We start from the raw sequence: 13,616 nt of genomic DNA on the forward strand, positions 1-13,616 counted from the left end.
AAAAGGAGGGAGGGAGAGAGAGAGGGGGAGGACAGAGCCGTGTCTTTCTGGCTGCGGTGCTCTGTGCAGTCGGGTCTAGGTCCCCGACTGACAGCCCAAGATTGATGGATAGAGCTTTGTATTGCACATAACATCAATTCTGTCCTGCTTTCTCTTTCATTTGGAATCTCACTCCCTCATCACTCCTCCCTTCCCCTGTCTTTTTCTCTCCTGCTCCCCTCTCTTCCCCCTCCCTCTCCTCCTCCCTCCCGCTGCTGCTCCAGGTCCGTCGCCGGTCCCTCTCTTCCGTATTAGTTTCCATGAGGCATCCTTAATGCTGACAGAGAGCGCACCGTGAGGCAGCAAGAAAGCGGGGTGAGAGGATTGCTATCTTTGTGACAGCTTCTCTGCTTGGAAGGCTGCGTGTGAGCCGGGGAACTGGACTGGACTGTGGTGTTTCGTGGAGGAGGTGGGAGAAGAGGTGGAGGAGCACGAGGGAGAACTGTGGGGCAAGCTGGACAGATGGAGGACGGCACGCAGCACCTGGGACACTGCATGGTTGACATGAAGGAGCTGAGTGCGAGTCCTGAAGGACTGAGCGCTGCTGGTGAGCTGACTCCACTGTGTTTTGTGACTGTTTGAATCTGTCTCCTCTTTCCTCTGTCCTTTCTTGTTCTACAGTCTAACTCCATAACTGCTCGTCAGTTCTAAGCATTGGTTTTCTCTACTGTTACTGCAAATGCTTCTCTAGATGATGTCTTGCTTTTGAGTATTTTCCCTGTGCAAGTGTTTGTTCTCGTGCTGCCACACACAAAGAATGAAAGTCTGTGTGCGTGTGTGTGTGTGTGTGTGTGTGTGTGTGTGTGTGTGTGTGTGTTTCAGGGAGAGAGCTAGGGTGGAGGTACCAGCAAAAGTGTGAGAGATTTTTAAAACCCCAGTCTTCAGTAGCCAAGTAACTGACTCCTATGCAGAATAATTACAACTCAATACCTGATGATATATAGATGCACTTGTTATGACAGATCATTATTGGTAGATAGAAATGACACTAAGTGCTATCAAGTGATGTCTTTTGTTGTCAGATATTTAAAATGTTGTTAAGCCACGATTGATCTTCGGGCCTGTCAGTCGTGTCTCCACAATTTAAAACTGTAGACTTTTTAAAAACTGCCTGCCTTGCTGCAGGTTTCCATTTAAGTATTCTTGTTGTGTGGTTGAATTGAAATCTCAAAAATGTTTCTCAGTTCTTTTGAGCTTCAGAATGCATGCGTGTAGTAAATAATACAAAAGTCTGCCTTATCTAGTTTTGAGCAAAATGGAATTTTGATTGAGTGACTCTGCAGAGAGAAAGTTTGAAAAGCTGTTTGTTCACATGTTTTCTTGGTGGGAGTCGGGGGGTAAAACGTCACATGTTTGCTTGCGTGTCGTGTCTCTGTCTCTGTGCACTGGTGTTCATGCATGCACGTGTATGTGTGTGTGAATTTGCATTTTTACTGCAGTCATATTCCATGTAGGCTGAATGTGCTGTCACTAATATGCACTGGCAGAGGCAAACTAGATGTCTTAGTGCCCATCACTACAGGAGAATGCTGAAGAGATTATCCATATCAGTGATGCCACAAAGCCTCCTCTCCACATTTAATACCTTTGCTTACTAAAAGGACAGACACTGCATGCGGTTGCTGCTAAGCATTTGCATTGGCATGCAAGCTAAGAACCATCATCGTCCCAATGGGAATAAGCAGATGGAACTGTACAAAGAAGGATGAAAGCGCAGTTCACGACGCCTTGCCTTCTTTGCTTTAAACCTACACTGACACACTGGTGAAGCATCTTATGTGTCCGATTGCCCATTCACACGGACATATGCAGGCATGCTCTGACGTTGCACAGTTATGCAGAGACACACACAGGGCCACACTCTCAATAGCTATGACCTGATGGCAAACCCAAGATAGGCACCTACCATAAAATCCTCTGCACAATTTTATAGATGGCATCTGACAGATGCAGGAGTGTAACGCCTCACTCTACCTTTGCTTTGTTTCCCCTGGGCATCCTGGAAGACAAGAGCGAAGCACATAATTACAGTGTTTGGGCCGAACAGCAGGTTGACAACCGTGCATTATCAGTCGCAAGGTGACACAGTTTATCTCCTCTTTCTTGACAGCAGATAAAAGCGAAACCAAACTGGGTGCTGCTCGGTGCTAATTAAGGTGGGGCTGAATTGGCGTTTTACAAACTCCCAATCACAAAGGGTGAAATTATGTTATTTTAGCTATTAACTATTCATAACAGAATTTGCATACAGGAAACAGTATCGGTAATGAAAGCCGCAACATTTAATTGATTGAACTGTCTTTGCGAGACGCGTGCCGTGACCAAGCTGTCGCGGAGCGAAAGGTCCCACTCTTGTTAACCCCCCCAGACTACGTCTCTTATCAGCTTGACAGTCAAGACCTCCTCAGCGCATCCAACTGATTCACAACACTTCATTAAACGCTGGCAACAAAACCATCTGTCCCCCCCCTCCTCAATCTCCCAAAGCAGTAATGTGACGATAACTCACTCTCCCATTCAGCACCACTTGTCCTAATGGGATGCCTGTCTGTGCAAACATCAATTGAGTTACAGGTATGTAAGCCTGGCTGGTGACTGAATCATCGCAGTGGATGTGCAGGTTCTGTTTAGGCAATTTAAACTACAGGACAGAGAAACGCGAGGTCGGACAAAAAGGAGTTAGGAGAAGGAAACATTGCAATTAGTGTGGGTGAACGTGTAGGAAGGGTGAGCAGAGCTGCTTGTTGGGTTGGAATCATTTGTTGAGAGAGTTATTCTAACCTCAAAATTCAAAAGAAGATAATATTCAAAAATATGAACAGGATTTATTCATAGGCGTGGGCTTTTATATGTAATATCTATTCATGAAGAGGATAAGCAGAAGTGACTGTGAATGTGTACTATAGCCTCTGCAGGGCAGTTTATCAAAACTCTCTTCGGAAAAATTGTTTGATTTTCTTCGTTGAAACCATACTTGGGAATTGGAGCAGTGTCTGGTGATATTTTCTACTTCCATCTTTTGCAGACTTAGAAATAAACAGCAGAATCATCTGAATCCCCCACCCCCACCCACCAAAACCACCAACTATTTCCCACATTCACCCTTGTCCCCCTTGCGTGTTAGCGGTTATCATACAATGCAGCATGCGAGAAAGCAGGGCAATGAGAAGGGAAGCGAGTTAAATGATCATTTGTAAGACGGACCATTTAAGTCCCTGAACATTAATTAACTTTGTCATTCCTGAGGATTCACCTAGTCTGCTCACATCCTTATAAATTACCCTCTCCTCTGCCTTCAGCGTGCCTTTTTCCCTACTGATACCTTCCACAGACAGGGGGGCTGATAGATTGGAGGTACAGTGGGGCTGTGCTGTTATTTCTAGAGCCAGATGAAACTGCAGTATAGCGGGCGAGCACACCTCATTTGCTTTGGGCCCCTCTGGGAGTTACATCTGCATGTGCTGCCTGCCTGCTGCCTTGCTGAGCTTATTACCATATTCATAATGCCAGCGGATATCGATTATAAATACCACACCTGTGCCACTTTCCCCCACGTATGTATCTGCAACTTAGAGTCGTGAGCCATGTATGCTGCAGGAGTTACAATAGATATGGGCAGTGCAGGTGGCTTATCTCTCTCCATGTAATGGCTAATTATTGCGATTAGACCTTGTTTGTGTATTTGTTTTGGTCAGGCTGATTCTCCCCCAGAGGGTAATGACATGCGGCATGTTTAGTGCTGCGGGACGAGAATGAGGTCACCGTGTACATAACAGGAGTTGTGTCCTCAGGTTGCATAATTTGTCCGTTATATCTTAGATCATGTGGATATTGGGGTGATGTGACCATGTGAAAGCTTTCAGAGCTGCACTAAAACATAGTTTTACACGTTATTTATTCAGACTTTATACTGAAAAAACAAAAAAAGGAAAATGCAACTTAACATGTGTTGCCTGTCATAAAATCAAAGCATCTGGCATGATCCTTCTAAAAATACTCGACACTCTGCCTATAAGCCATGCTTTAAAATTCTGACAGCTCTGAATTCCAGTCTTCCTCCTGCTTCATTATCAAACACTTTGACTTGCTTTGCCACATGTGTCTCATGATCTGTATCCTGAACCTCTATCAGACCTAGACTCAGCTTTGCTCCTTATCTTTAATTATTTCTGCAACGACAAGCATTTTCCACTGCTTCTTACCACTCAAGATAAGTCCTACAAAGTAGCCGGGCTGTCCATGTGTCAGTCCCTTATGATAATGCTACACCGGAGACTGGACCCAACAGCTGGCACAGTGTCAGCCTACCTAGCTAAAGGGCTTTCTATTTCAGCTACGCAGCATGTCATCCTGGCTTATTAAAGTTCCATCAGCACTCATAAGGAAGTCTTAATGGTGACAACATGAGGAGACATGACCCCTGAGGAATGGGATGATGAAGATGAGAAAGTAATGTGAGAACCAGATGATGAAAGTTTATTTACAAGCATAATTGACCTGTGTTGGTGGTGTGTGTTTCCTTGCCCCGTGTGCTACAAATACTTGTCCACTTGATTAATTAGATATTTACTGCAGTTGTAACAGATATTGGACCGGGTTTGCGTAAGCTTCTACAGCCTTTTCTGACATGTATTACATCTGACAGAGCTCAGTTTATTTCACTGAGCATAAATGCTAGCAAACTGAAGGTTTATTTACAAGTTTGTTAGCATATTTATTGAATTTAGAAATGCACTTCAAATTGCTGGTAATCTTTTTTTTTTTTTTTTATCAAGTTACTGTGCTTGAAGCTGTCTTGGCCTCAGTAGGCAAATGACTCTCAACACGGTGCCAGATAATGCTTATGATTTCCATAATTTTCAATCTTTGGACTCATTCATTTCAAAGAATATGGTTCAAAGATTAACAGCATTTAAACGATTCATCAACATTTGACATAATTCACTGCATCTCTGTGAGCTGGGGCATTTTTTAGATTTATCTCCAGAAACAAACGCAAGAAGAAATATTACAGTAAACCTGCACTGTTACTAAGAGAATATTTGAGCCTTTATTGGACATGCTTTTTAATCAACAGTCCCAACAAACAACCATACATACAGTACGATGCAATAGTCTTGCGCCAGAACTTGTTTCTTTATAATTTGCTTTCAAGAAACCAGTTTTGAGCAATGTTTGTTTTTTCTTTCTTTTTGGCTTGTTTGTTTGAATCTAAAGGTCACGTGCTTAAGAAATAGCAAAGACTTGACTGAGAGATGCTGGTCCATCTGCTGTTCGCTGAAGGGTCATTTCTGATGAAGGGTGGCTGCCAAGAAGCAATTCTTAAGGAAGGAAAACAGGGAGAAAAGGCTGAGGTTTGCCAAATTACACGAGAATTGGACTGAAAATCAGTGGCAACAGGTCTTGCACGGAGAGATGGATGGATCCGACTTTGGTTCAAAGTACTGGCAGTATTTTTGATGGAGATCAGAGAGAGGTAAAACAGTGAGCAAAACATGGTGGAGGCTCACATGGTTTGGCCCTGCATTTCACCTAGTGGTCTTGGAGATCTTGTCAAGGTTGATGGAAGTATACGAACACAGAAAAGACTTTTATCTTGATCAGATTTTGATCCATTAAGAAATACTATCAAGAAAGGGGCTGGCTGGCAATGGCTTCATTTTTCAGCATGGCAATGATCCCAAACACACTACAAACCCCTTAAAAAGGGATATCTGGATATAAAAACACACAAGGGAACATGATCATTCACGGATCAGAGCCTGGATCCTAACAATGTGGGATCATCTTGACAGAGAACAGAACAAAAGGCAGCCAACATCCAAAGAAGAGTTCTGAATGTCCTTCAAGAAGCCTGGAGAACGATTCGTGAAGACTACTGTACTTATAGAGATTACAATAAAGCTGCTTAAGAGAGTTCAGGCTGTATTAAAGAACAGAGGCGATCATGCTGAATACTGACTTTCAAGCTTTTATATACACTGTATAGACTTTTAATGCGTGTTTGCACATTTCAATACTGCTGCGCCTAATTCCAATTTCCCAAGCAAAATATGTAGAAATGAGAGTTGGTCTGAGACTTTTGGACAGCATTATCTATGCATTCAAAATTGTCAATAAGGCATTCTGCCTTAAGTAAATCGTTTTTTCTTTGCAAAGAATCCTCATTACATAAGATTACCTAAGTTGCATGGCTCCCATACATCAGTGAACATCGAGTATCCACGGCCCATTAGTGGAGTTGATGAGCCTTAGAGAGGCCAATTGTGTCCAAGCACCCCAAGAGGAGGAATTTAGCAGTTTAGTCCCCCTCTAGACTTGTTGCACCATCTTACAGGCGTTTCATCGGTTTGGTTTTTGAATGGTCATGTCAAACTGGGAAAGTGATGAATGAGAAAGCTTTAGTGACAGATGACTGAAGCAGTCAGTCATCGTTATTGGCGTAAAGCCTCAAGGACAATGGATACCCAGAAACTCTAGTTCTGACGTTCTCAACGATCGCTGAGTTGTTTGCATAATCTAGATGAACAGTTACATTAATCAGTGTGGCATTTGGGGAGCCTGTTGTGCTCCTACCATGTTCAAACTCTCTATAAATGTCATGAATCGCTGTGTGGCAGGCAAGCAGGAGTGGTGGACCCAAAATGCAGAACTCAGACACGGAAGTGAAACTTAAGGCGCAGCTTTATTGCTGGGAAAAACCTCGTACAACTAAACTCACCAAAAGAAAACCAAAAGTCAGAACAGAGGAACCAAGGACTGAAACACTGGAAAGAAACACTAAACTGGAGCAGGAGACCAAACACTAGGAACATAGAAGCAGAACACACAGCTAGTTGAGGGTACGACGCGACGCTGAACAGAGGGAGACGCAGACAGAAATACACAGAGGGTTAACGAGGAAAGTGGGAACACACGGGGAACACAGGTGACATTGATAATCATAACGAGACAGGGCGGGGTGAACTGAACATGACATGTACGGGCGTGAGAGTCACAAAGTAAACAGGAAGTGCACAGAGGTTCAGACAGGAGGAGAGAGAGCACGGGGAAAACACAGACATAACGGGCTGGGAAAACATGAAACAACCACAAAGGGAGACGAGGGCTCATAAATACATAGAGGGCACACAGGGGGAAGAGAGCACGGGGAGAACTTAGACATAATGGGCAGGGGAAACATGGAATAAAACATAAGGAGAGACGAGGGCTCACAGATACACAGAGGGGCACACAGGGGGTAAAAGCCACGAAGGGAAAACACTTAGGGAACAACACAACAGGGCAACTCAGAAAACATGGCCTAAGCAAGGAACAAAATACAAACATACAAGAAAACTAAGAACACTGGGCCAACATGGCCCAGGACCATGACAGTACCCCCCCCTCCAAGGGCTGGCTCCAGACAGCCCAAACACAGAAAAACAAAACCAAACAAAACAACCCAGGGCGGGCGGTGGGGGCCCAGGACGGAGGGCTCGGAACAGAAAACAAAAGAAGAGCACAGCAAACACCGGAGCCCAAGAAAACAACCCAAACACAGAGCAGTTCAGGGGGCCGACCATGCGGAAGGCAACGGCGGCGGCGAAGGAGACAACGGAGCAGTTCAGGAGGGCGTCCACGGTGGCGGAGATGCCCAACAAGCGGCCAGGCAGGTGACCGACGATGTGGAGGTGGTAGTAGGGGACCTGAAGGCTGCGTGGCCCCTGCAGCCCCAGGGGATGCAGAGGCCGGACCAGGCGGGGAGGATGAAGACACGGAGGCCGGACCAGGCGAGGAGGATGAAGACACGGAGGCCGGACCAGGCGAGGAGGATGAAGACACGGAGGCCGGACCAGGCGAGGAGGATGAAGACACGGAGGCCGGACCAGGCGAAGCGGATGAAGACACGGAGGCCGGACCAGGCGAAGCGGATGAAGACACGGAGGCCGGACCAGGTGAAGCGGATGAAGACACGGAGGCCGGACCAGGCGAGGATGAAGCAGTGGCTGGACCAGGTGAAGCGGATGAAGCCGAAGCATGCGCTGGACCAGGCGACGCTGAGGATGCTGAATCCGGACCAGGCGACGGCGTGGAGGATGCAGCAGAGGCCGGGCCAGGCAACGGCGTGGAGGATGCAGACGGAGGCGCTGCAGCAGGTGGCGGCATGGATGAAACCGCTGCTGCAAGCGTGGATGAGGCTGCTGGTGGAGCAGCTGGAGGCTGGATGGGCTCCTCGGGCCCCCCAACTGACGAGAAAGGAGGCTGGACGGGCTCCTCGGGCCCCCCAGCAAAAACAGTCTCAGAACCAGTGGGCACTGGAGCCCCTGGAACACACAGAACAGAACCAGCAGGTGCGGAGACCTCTGGCAGGGACGCAACAGGACCAGCAGGCACACGGACCTCTGGCAGGGACGCAACAGGACCAGCAGGCACACGGACCTCTGGCAGGGACGCAACAGGACCAGCAGGCACACGGGCCTCTGGCAAACATATGGCAGACTGCAGCTGCACAGAGCATTGAGTCTGCTCAGGCAGCAACGGCCGGGTGCGGTCCTCAGCTGGCTTCTTAACCGCCAGGGGTCCAGAGTCTGCTGGGGGCTGAAACCCAGCCTCTGGGGAGGCCCTGGAGTGAATCTCAGTCTCAGAACTGGCCAGCTTTTGAGGACTGATAACAATATTGTTTGGTTTGTCTCTCTGATTAGGATTCAAGGTTGTGGAACAGTTCTGTAAGGGTTGGATAGACATAGCTTGCTGTACCGGAGGTGTAGGTGAAGATGATGGCTGTATAGGTGGCTGAGCTGAGGGCAACTGAAGAAAAGGTCGGGAAAATGATGGTTGTGAAGTTGGAAACCGAGCTGACGATAAGGCTGATGATTCCTCTACCAACTGAGCTATTGACTGGGCTAAGGATTGAAATAAGGTTTGTAGTAAGTCAGGCTGTGGATGTGACTGTGCTATGGGAAGCGAGACTGAATGTGGTGGAGGTGGCGACTGAGCTTCGGGCCGGGCGGCTAACAGAGATTCATGGCGAGTCACTCCTGGCAACTCTGTAGGCCTTAAGCTGTCCATGTTAGGAGTAGCAGTCTCTAAAACAGTCATGGCACAGGAAGATCCAGGTTTAGCAGAGTCAGAGTCAGTAATACCGAGCACAAAGGGATCCGTTGCGGACACAGGAGCATTCACACAAACGGTTTCTAAATATATAGGTTGGAGAGCAGCATAGTCCAGGAGTGAAGAAACACCATTCACAGTCTTATACTCAGCAGGTACAGGGACCTCAGAACTGTTAACTTCACGGTGTTGTTCATGAGTATGCAGCTCAACAATAGTCTTTTGCTTCTCTAAGGTGAGATTATCAGTCTGTGTGTTAATTGCTGCTGACCTGGGAGGAGCACAGGAAAAATAGTCACTCTGAAACATGGGCGTGAGGGTAGGTAATGCAGGTTCAGGATTAACCGACCCAGAATTAATGGCCTCTGGGATGACGCGCATGGAGCTTACAGTGCCAGGATTCTTTAATTCAGCATGAACAGCAGTCTCTGGGGGGTAATGAACTCAGTCTCGTGCTTAAAAGGTGCGGAGGTGAACTTAGAAACATGAGCCCTGGAAACAGTCATATTCAAACTCACTATTCATTTCTGATGTGTTACGGACCTGAAAAACAGCGGACTCAGGAGCAGAATATTGTCCGAGTCGGTCCGACTTGGAAGTGGCATGGAAAAAACTGTCAGAGTCACTCACCAACGGAGTTTGCTCAGTAACTTTAGGGTGGCGACGGCGTGAGCGCCGTTTATTCCTGGGAACTGTGCCGTGAGTTCCCGAGGCAGTGGGCGCAGGCACTTCGGTGATGTCGGCTGGCTGAGCCGATGACGAACCGGGCTGCGCCGGAGAGACGGGGAGCTTGTGCAGCTCCGAGCGTGGAAGTCCCAGGAAGAGCGCAAAGGACTGCAGCGGAGATAGGCTGCTTGTCGGAGGCACGAAATCTCTCCTCGGCCGCCGAGTAACCCTCTTCTTTGCGCAGGACGTGGGCGGCGACTGGGGAGGTGAACCGGAAGTTGAGAAGGCCGGAGGAGTTGTGGCAGGCGATAGGCTGAATCCTCCAACTCTTATCACCGTGGGACGATGTGGGGAAAAGGCAGCAGCGTTTGCAGTTTGGAGGCTGCGCGGCCCACCTAGAGCCAATCGAGTCCCATAGAAGGCAGACTCGCGCTCCCGGGCATGCCGAGCCTCCTGCCTTCTCTCGTTAGGGAAGGCGGAGTCTGCACGCTGCCGGTTCCGTACGGAGTTTGCTGGGTCCATTACTGGTCGCGTCGTTCTGTCATGAATCGCTGTGTGGCAGGCAAGCAGGAGTGGTGGACCCAAAATGCAGAACTCAGACACGGAAGTGAAACTTAAGGCGCAGCTTTATTGCTGGGAAAAACCTCGTACAACTAAACTCACCAAAAGAAAACCAAAAGTCAGAACAGAGGAACCAAGGACTGAAACACTAGAAAGAAACACTAAACTGTAGCAGGAGACCAAACACTAGGAACATAGAAGCAGAACACACAGCTAGTTGAGGGTACGACGCGACGCTGAACAGAGGGAGACGCAGACAGAAATACACAGAGGGTTAACGAGGAAAGTGGGAACACACGGGGAACACAGGTGACATTGATAATCATAACGAGACAGGGCGGGGTGAACTGAACATGACATGTACGGGCGTGAGAGTCACAAAGTAAACAGGAAGTGCACAGAGGTTCAGACAGGAGGAGAGAGAGCACGGGGAAAACACAGACATAACGGGCTGGGAAAACATGAAACAACCACAAAGGGAGACGAGGGCTCATAAATACATAGAGGGCACACAGGGGGAAGAGAGCACGGGGAGAACTTAGACATAATGGGCAGGGGAAACATGGAATAAAACATAAGGAGAGACGAGGGCTCACAGATACACAGAGGGGCACACAGGGGGTAAAAGCCACGAAGGGAAAACACTTAGGGAACAACACAACAGGGCAACTCAGAAAACATGGCCTAAGCAAGGAACAAAATACAAACATACAAGAAAACTAAGAACACTGGGCCAACATGGCCCAGGACCATGACAATAAAGCCTTTTATTTCTGATTAAAATAGTTTGTTGCCAGGAGTTCAACCCCCTTAGCGTAATTATATTGCATCTGTGCAAAGTGACTACAACTGACTCAACAATTTTGATAAATAACCAGGAAACTAAGCTAAATATTTATGCCTTGCTTTTAGTAAATATGTGAGGGTTCGCAGGTTTTTGATTCAGATTATTTTAGATTAAAAGTAGTCGGCTTGTTTTGCACTTATGCTCTTTGAAATTGTAATGAGCATATTTCCCTATTATCTAACATTGATATGATTAATTTAATAAGATGGCAAATCAAAGACTGAAATTCATGAAAAGTCATTGAAAAACAATGGTTGGAGCTCTACACCTTTTAAACTTCCACAAAATTAAACTGCAGCCGTTAATGTTTTACGTCTGTTTCCTCCTTTTTCATTGTTCTAATGTTCCCCTCTTCCTTATCTTTATCTCCCTCTCGCTCTGTTTTTATCTCAACTCCACTCTGTCTTTTTGCTGTCTCTGTCTTGCAGGTGTTATTCTAACACCCAAGCTGCCTCAGGTGGAGTTCAGCCTCGGTAAGTCCTGTTAACGCCGTAATTCAAGGGTCATTTTATTTCAAGGGGAAGCAATGAAAATGGAGACATACCACTGTTTTGGCTCGTTCGCACACATATTAGATGACGTTTGTTGCCTCTTTCCCGCCATGGAAACGCAATAAAAGTCAATGGCAATCATCCCTTTTTGCTAACATACATCCAAACTTACAGTAACTCTTGTTAAACACACACATGCTGACATTTCCATTAATGCAGATGTCAGTGAGGATCAGTGGCATATCTGCAATAAATTCTGACACACAAGTAAGGATAGAAAGGACAACAGAAGCACAGCAGAGAGAAAGCATTGAATGGTGAACTTTCACCATTCAATCTGGGGAAATGGTGGCTTCTGTGGCTCAGAATTATCTGAGCCACAGATAATTCATTGTGGCTCAAATCATGTTTCCTAAACTGGTAATAACATTTTTTGACATTCAGGATTGATTATATCTGACAAGCATCTTGACTTTGTTGTTTCTATCCTTTGATCAAAGCCACGCTACAGATGAGATGATGGATGATATATATGATCCAGGGATGTGAAGTTTCTGTTACAGGGGTCACAATAGTAAAAGTTAACATTTTAACACACATACACTCTCAAGTGTTACTTGATACCTTCTACTGTGTTTTAACAGCAAATACACATTGATGCATCATAATTTTTTTGTTGCTGGCAGTCCGATTGTCATCAGGTAATGTGTAAAAATATGTAAAGATGTAGAGACACAAAACTGGGCGCACATACAATTCAAACCACATAAAGCAAACAAAGTCAAACAAAACATTTGTACTGCTTGCTTTGATGTCTAAATGTCCATTTGATACTCGAACATTATGTTGGGGCCTTGCGCTGTGAAAGAAAAACAATTTAAATGTAAATTGTCTGCCGTGGTGGAAAATTAGAAAATACAGCTGACAGCTGACACAGTACCATGTCCATTTTTAAATGGCCTGATTGTGCTCCCCATGTACAGTACACCTATCTAATCTGTACCTGTCAAACCCATAATGGCAGTATTTAATGACATATTACATGACGTGTTTTATTTCCAATATTTGTTTCAACAAATTATTTTTAAGCTCTCGAAAGAAGTGACAGGTTGTAATAGTTTTGTTTAAAATGCTTATTGAATTTCAGGAAAACATATTTTTAACCACACTGAGGATAATAAACAAGCAGTCGTCCGGCCTTTAAGTTTAAGGCCTTTGGGACCCCTTCTGTTTAACATCTACATGCTCCCACTGGCACAGATTATAAACAACAACAAAATAAACTATCACAGCTATGCAGATGACACACAAATATATATCACAATGTCACCAGGAGACCGAGGCCCTGTACAGGCTCTTGGTAAATGCATTGAGGAAATCAATGACTGGTTGTGCCACAATTTTCTCCAGCTAAACAAAAACAAAACTGAGGTAATAGTCTTTGGCGCCAAAGAAAAACGATTACAGGTCACCAGAGAACTTCAATCTATACATCTAAAAACCACAAACCAGGCGAGAAATTTGGGTGTAGTGATGGATGCAGACCTAAACTTAGAAAAACACATTAAGACAATAACAAAGTCAGCTTACTATCACCTCAAGAATATATCAAGGATAAAAGATCTGATGTCTCAACAGGACCTGGAAAAACTAGTCCATGCATTCATCTTTAGTAGGCTTGATTACTGTAACAGCATCTTTACAGGTCTACCTAAAAAATCAGTCAGACAACTACAGCTCATTCAGAACTCTGCTGCTCGAGTCCTCACTAAGACCAAAAAAGTGGACCACATCAGTCCAGCTCTGAGGTCCTTACACTGGCTGCCTGTCCGTCAGAGGATAGACTTTAAAGTTCTGATGCTGGCCTATAAAGCTCTGAATGGTTTAGGACCAAAATACATCAATGACCTCCTGACCCA

The 13,616-nt window shown here is 45.8% G+C and overlaps 1 protein-coding gene across 1 annotated transcript in view; it reads left to right on the top strand.

Annotated features, from left to right (window-relative positions):
* Positions 1-501: 501 nt before the first annotated feature.
* inpp4b (inositol polyphosphate-4-phosphatase type II B) overlaps positions 502-13,616 on the top strand; it is a 187,820-nt gene continuing 174,705 nt past the window's right edge. The window contains exons 1-2 of the mRNA XM_085356898.1: positions 502-586; positions 11,635-11,679. Of these exons, the coding sequence (XP_085213024.1) occupies positions 502-586; positions 11,635-11,679 (130 nt within the window). The remainder of the gene's footprint in view (positions 587-11,634; positions 11,680-13,616) is intronic.

This window comes from Diplotaxodon limnothrissa, linkage group LG6 (assembly GCF_057381915.1).
Source record: "Diplotaxodon limnothrissa isolate DT_005_m linkage group LG6, D_limnothrissa_male_GT1.1, whole genome shotgun sequence".
NCBI classification, from domain to species: domain Eukaryota; kingdom Metazoa; phylum Chordata; class Actinopteri; order Cichliformes; family Cichlidae; genus Diplotaxodon; species Diplotaxodon limnothrissa.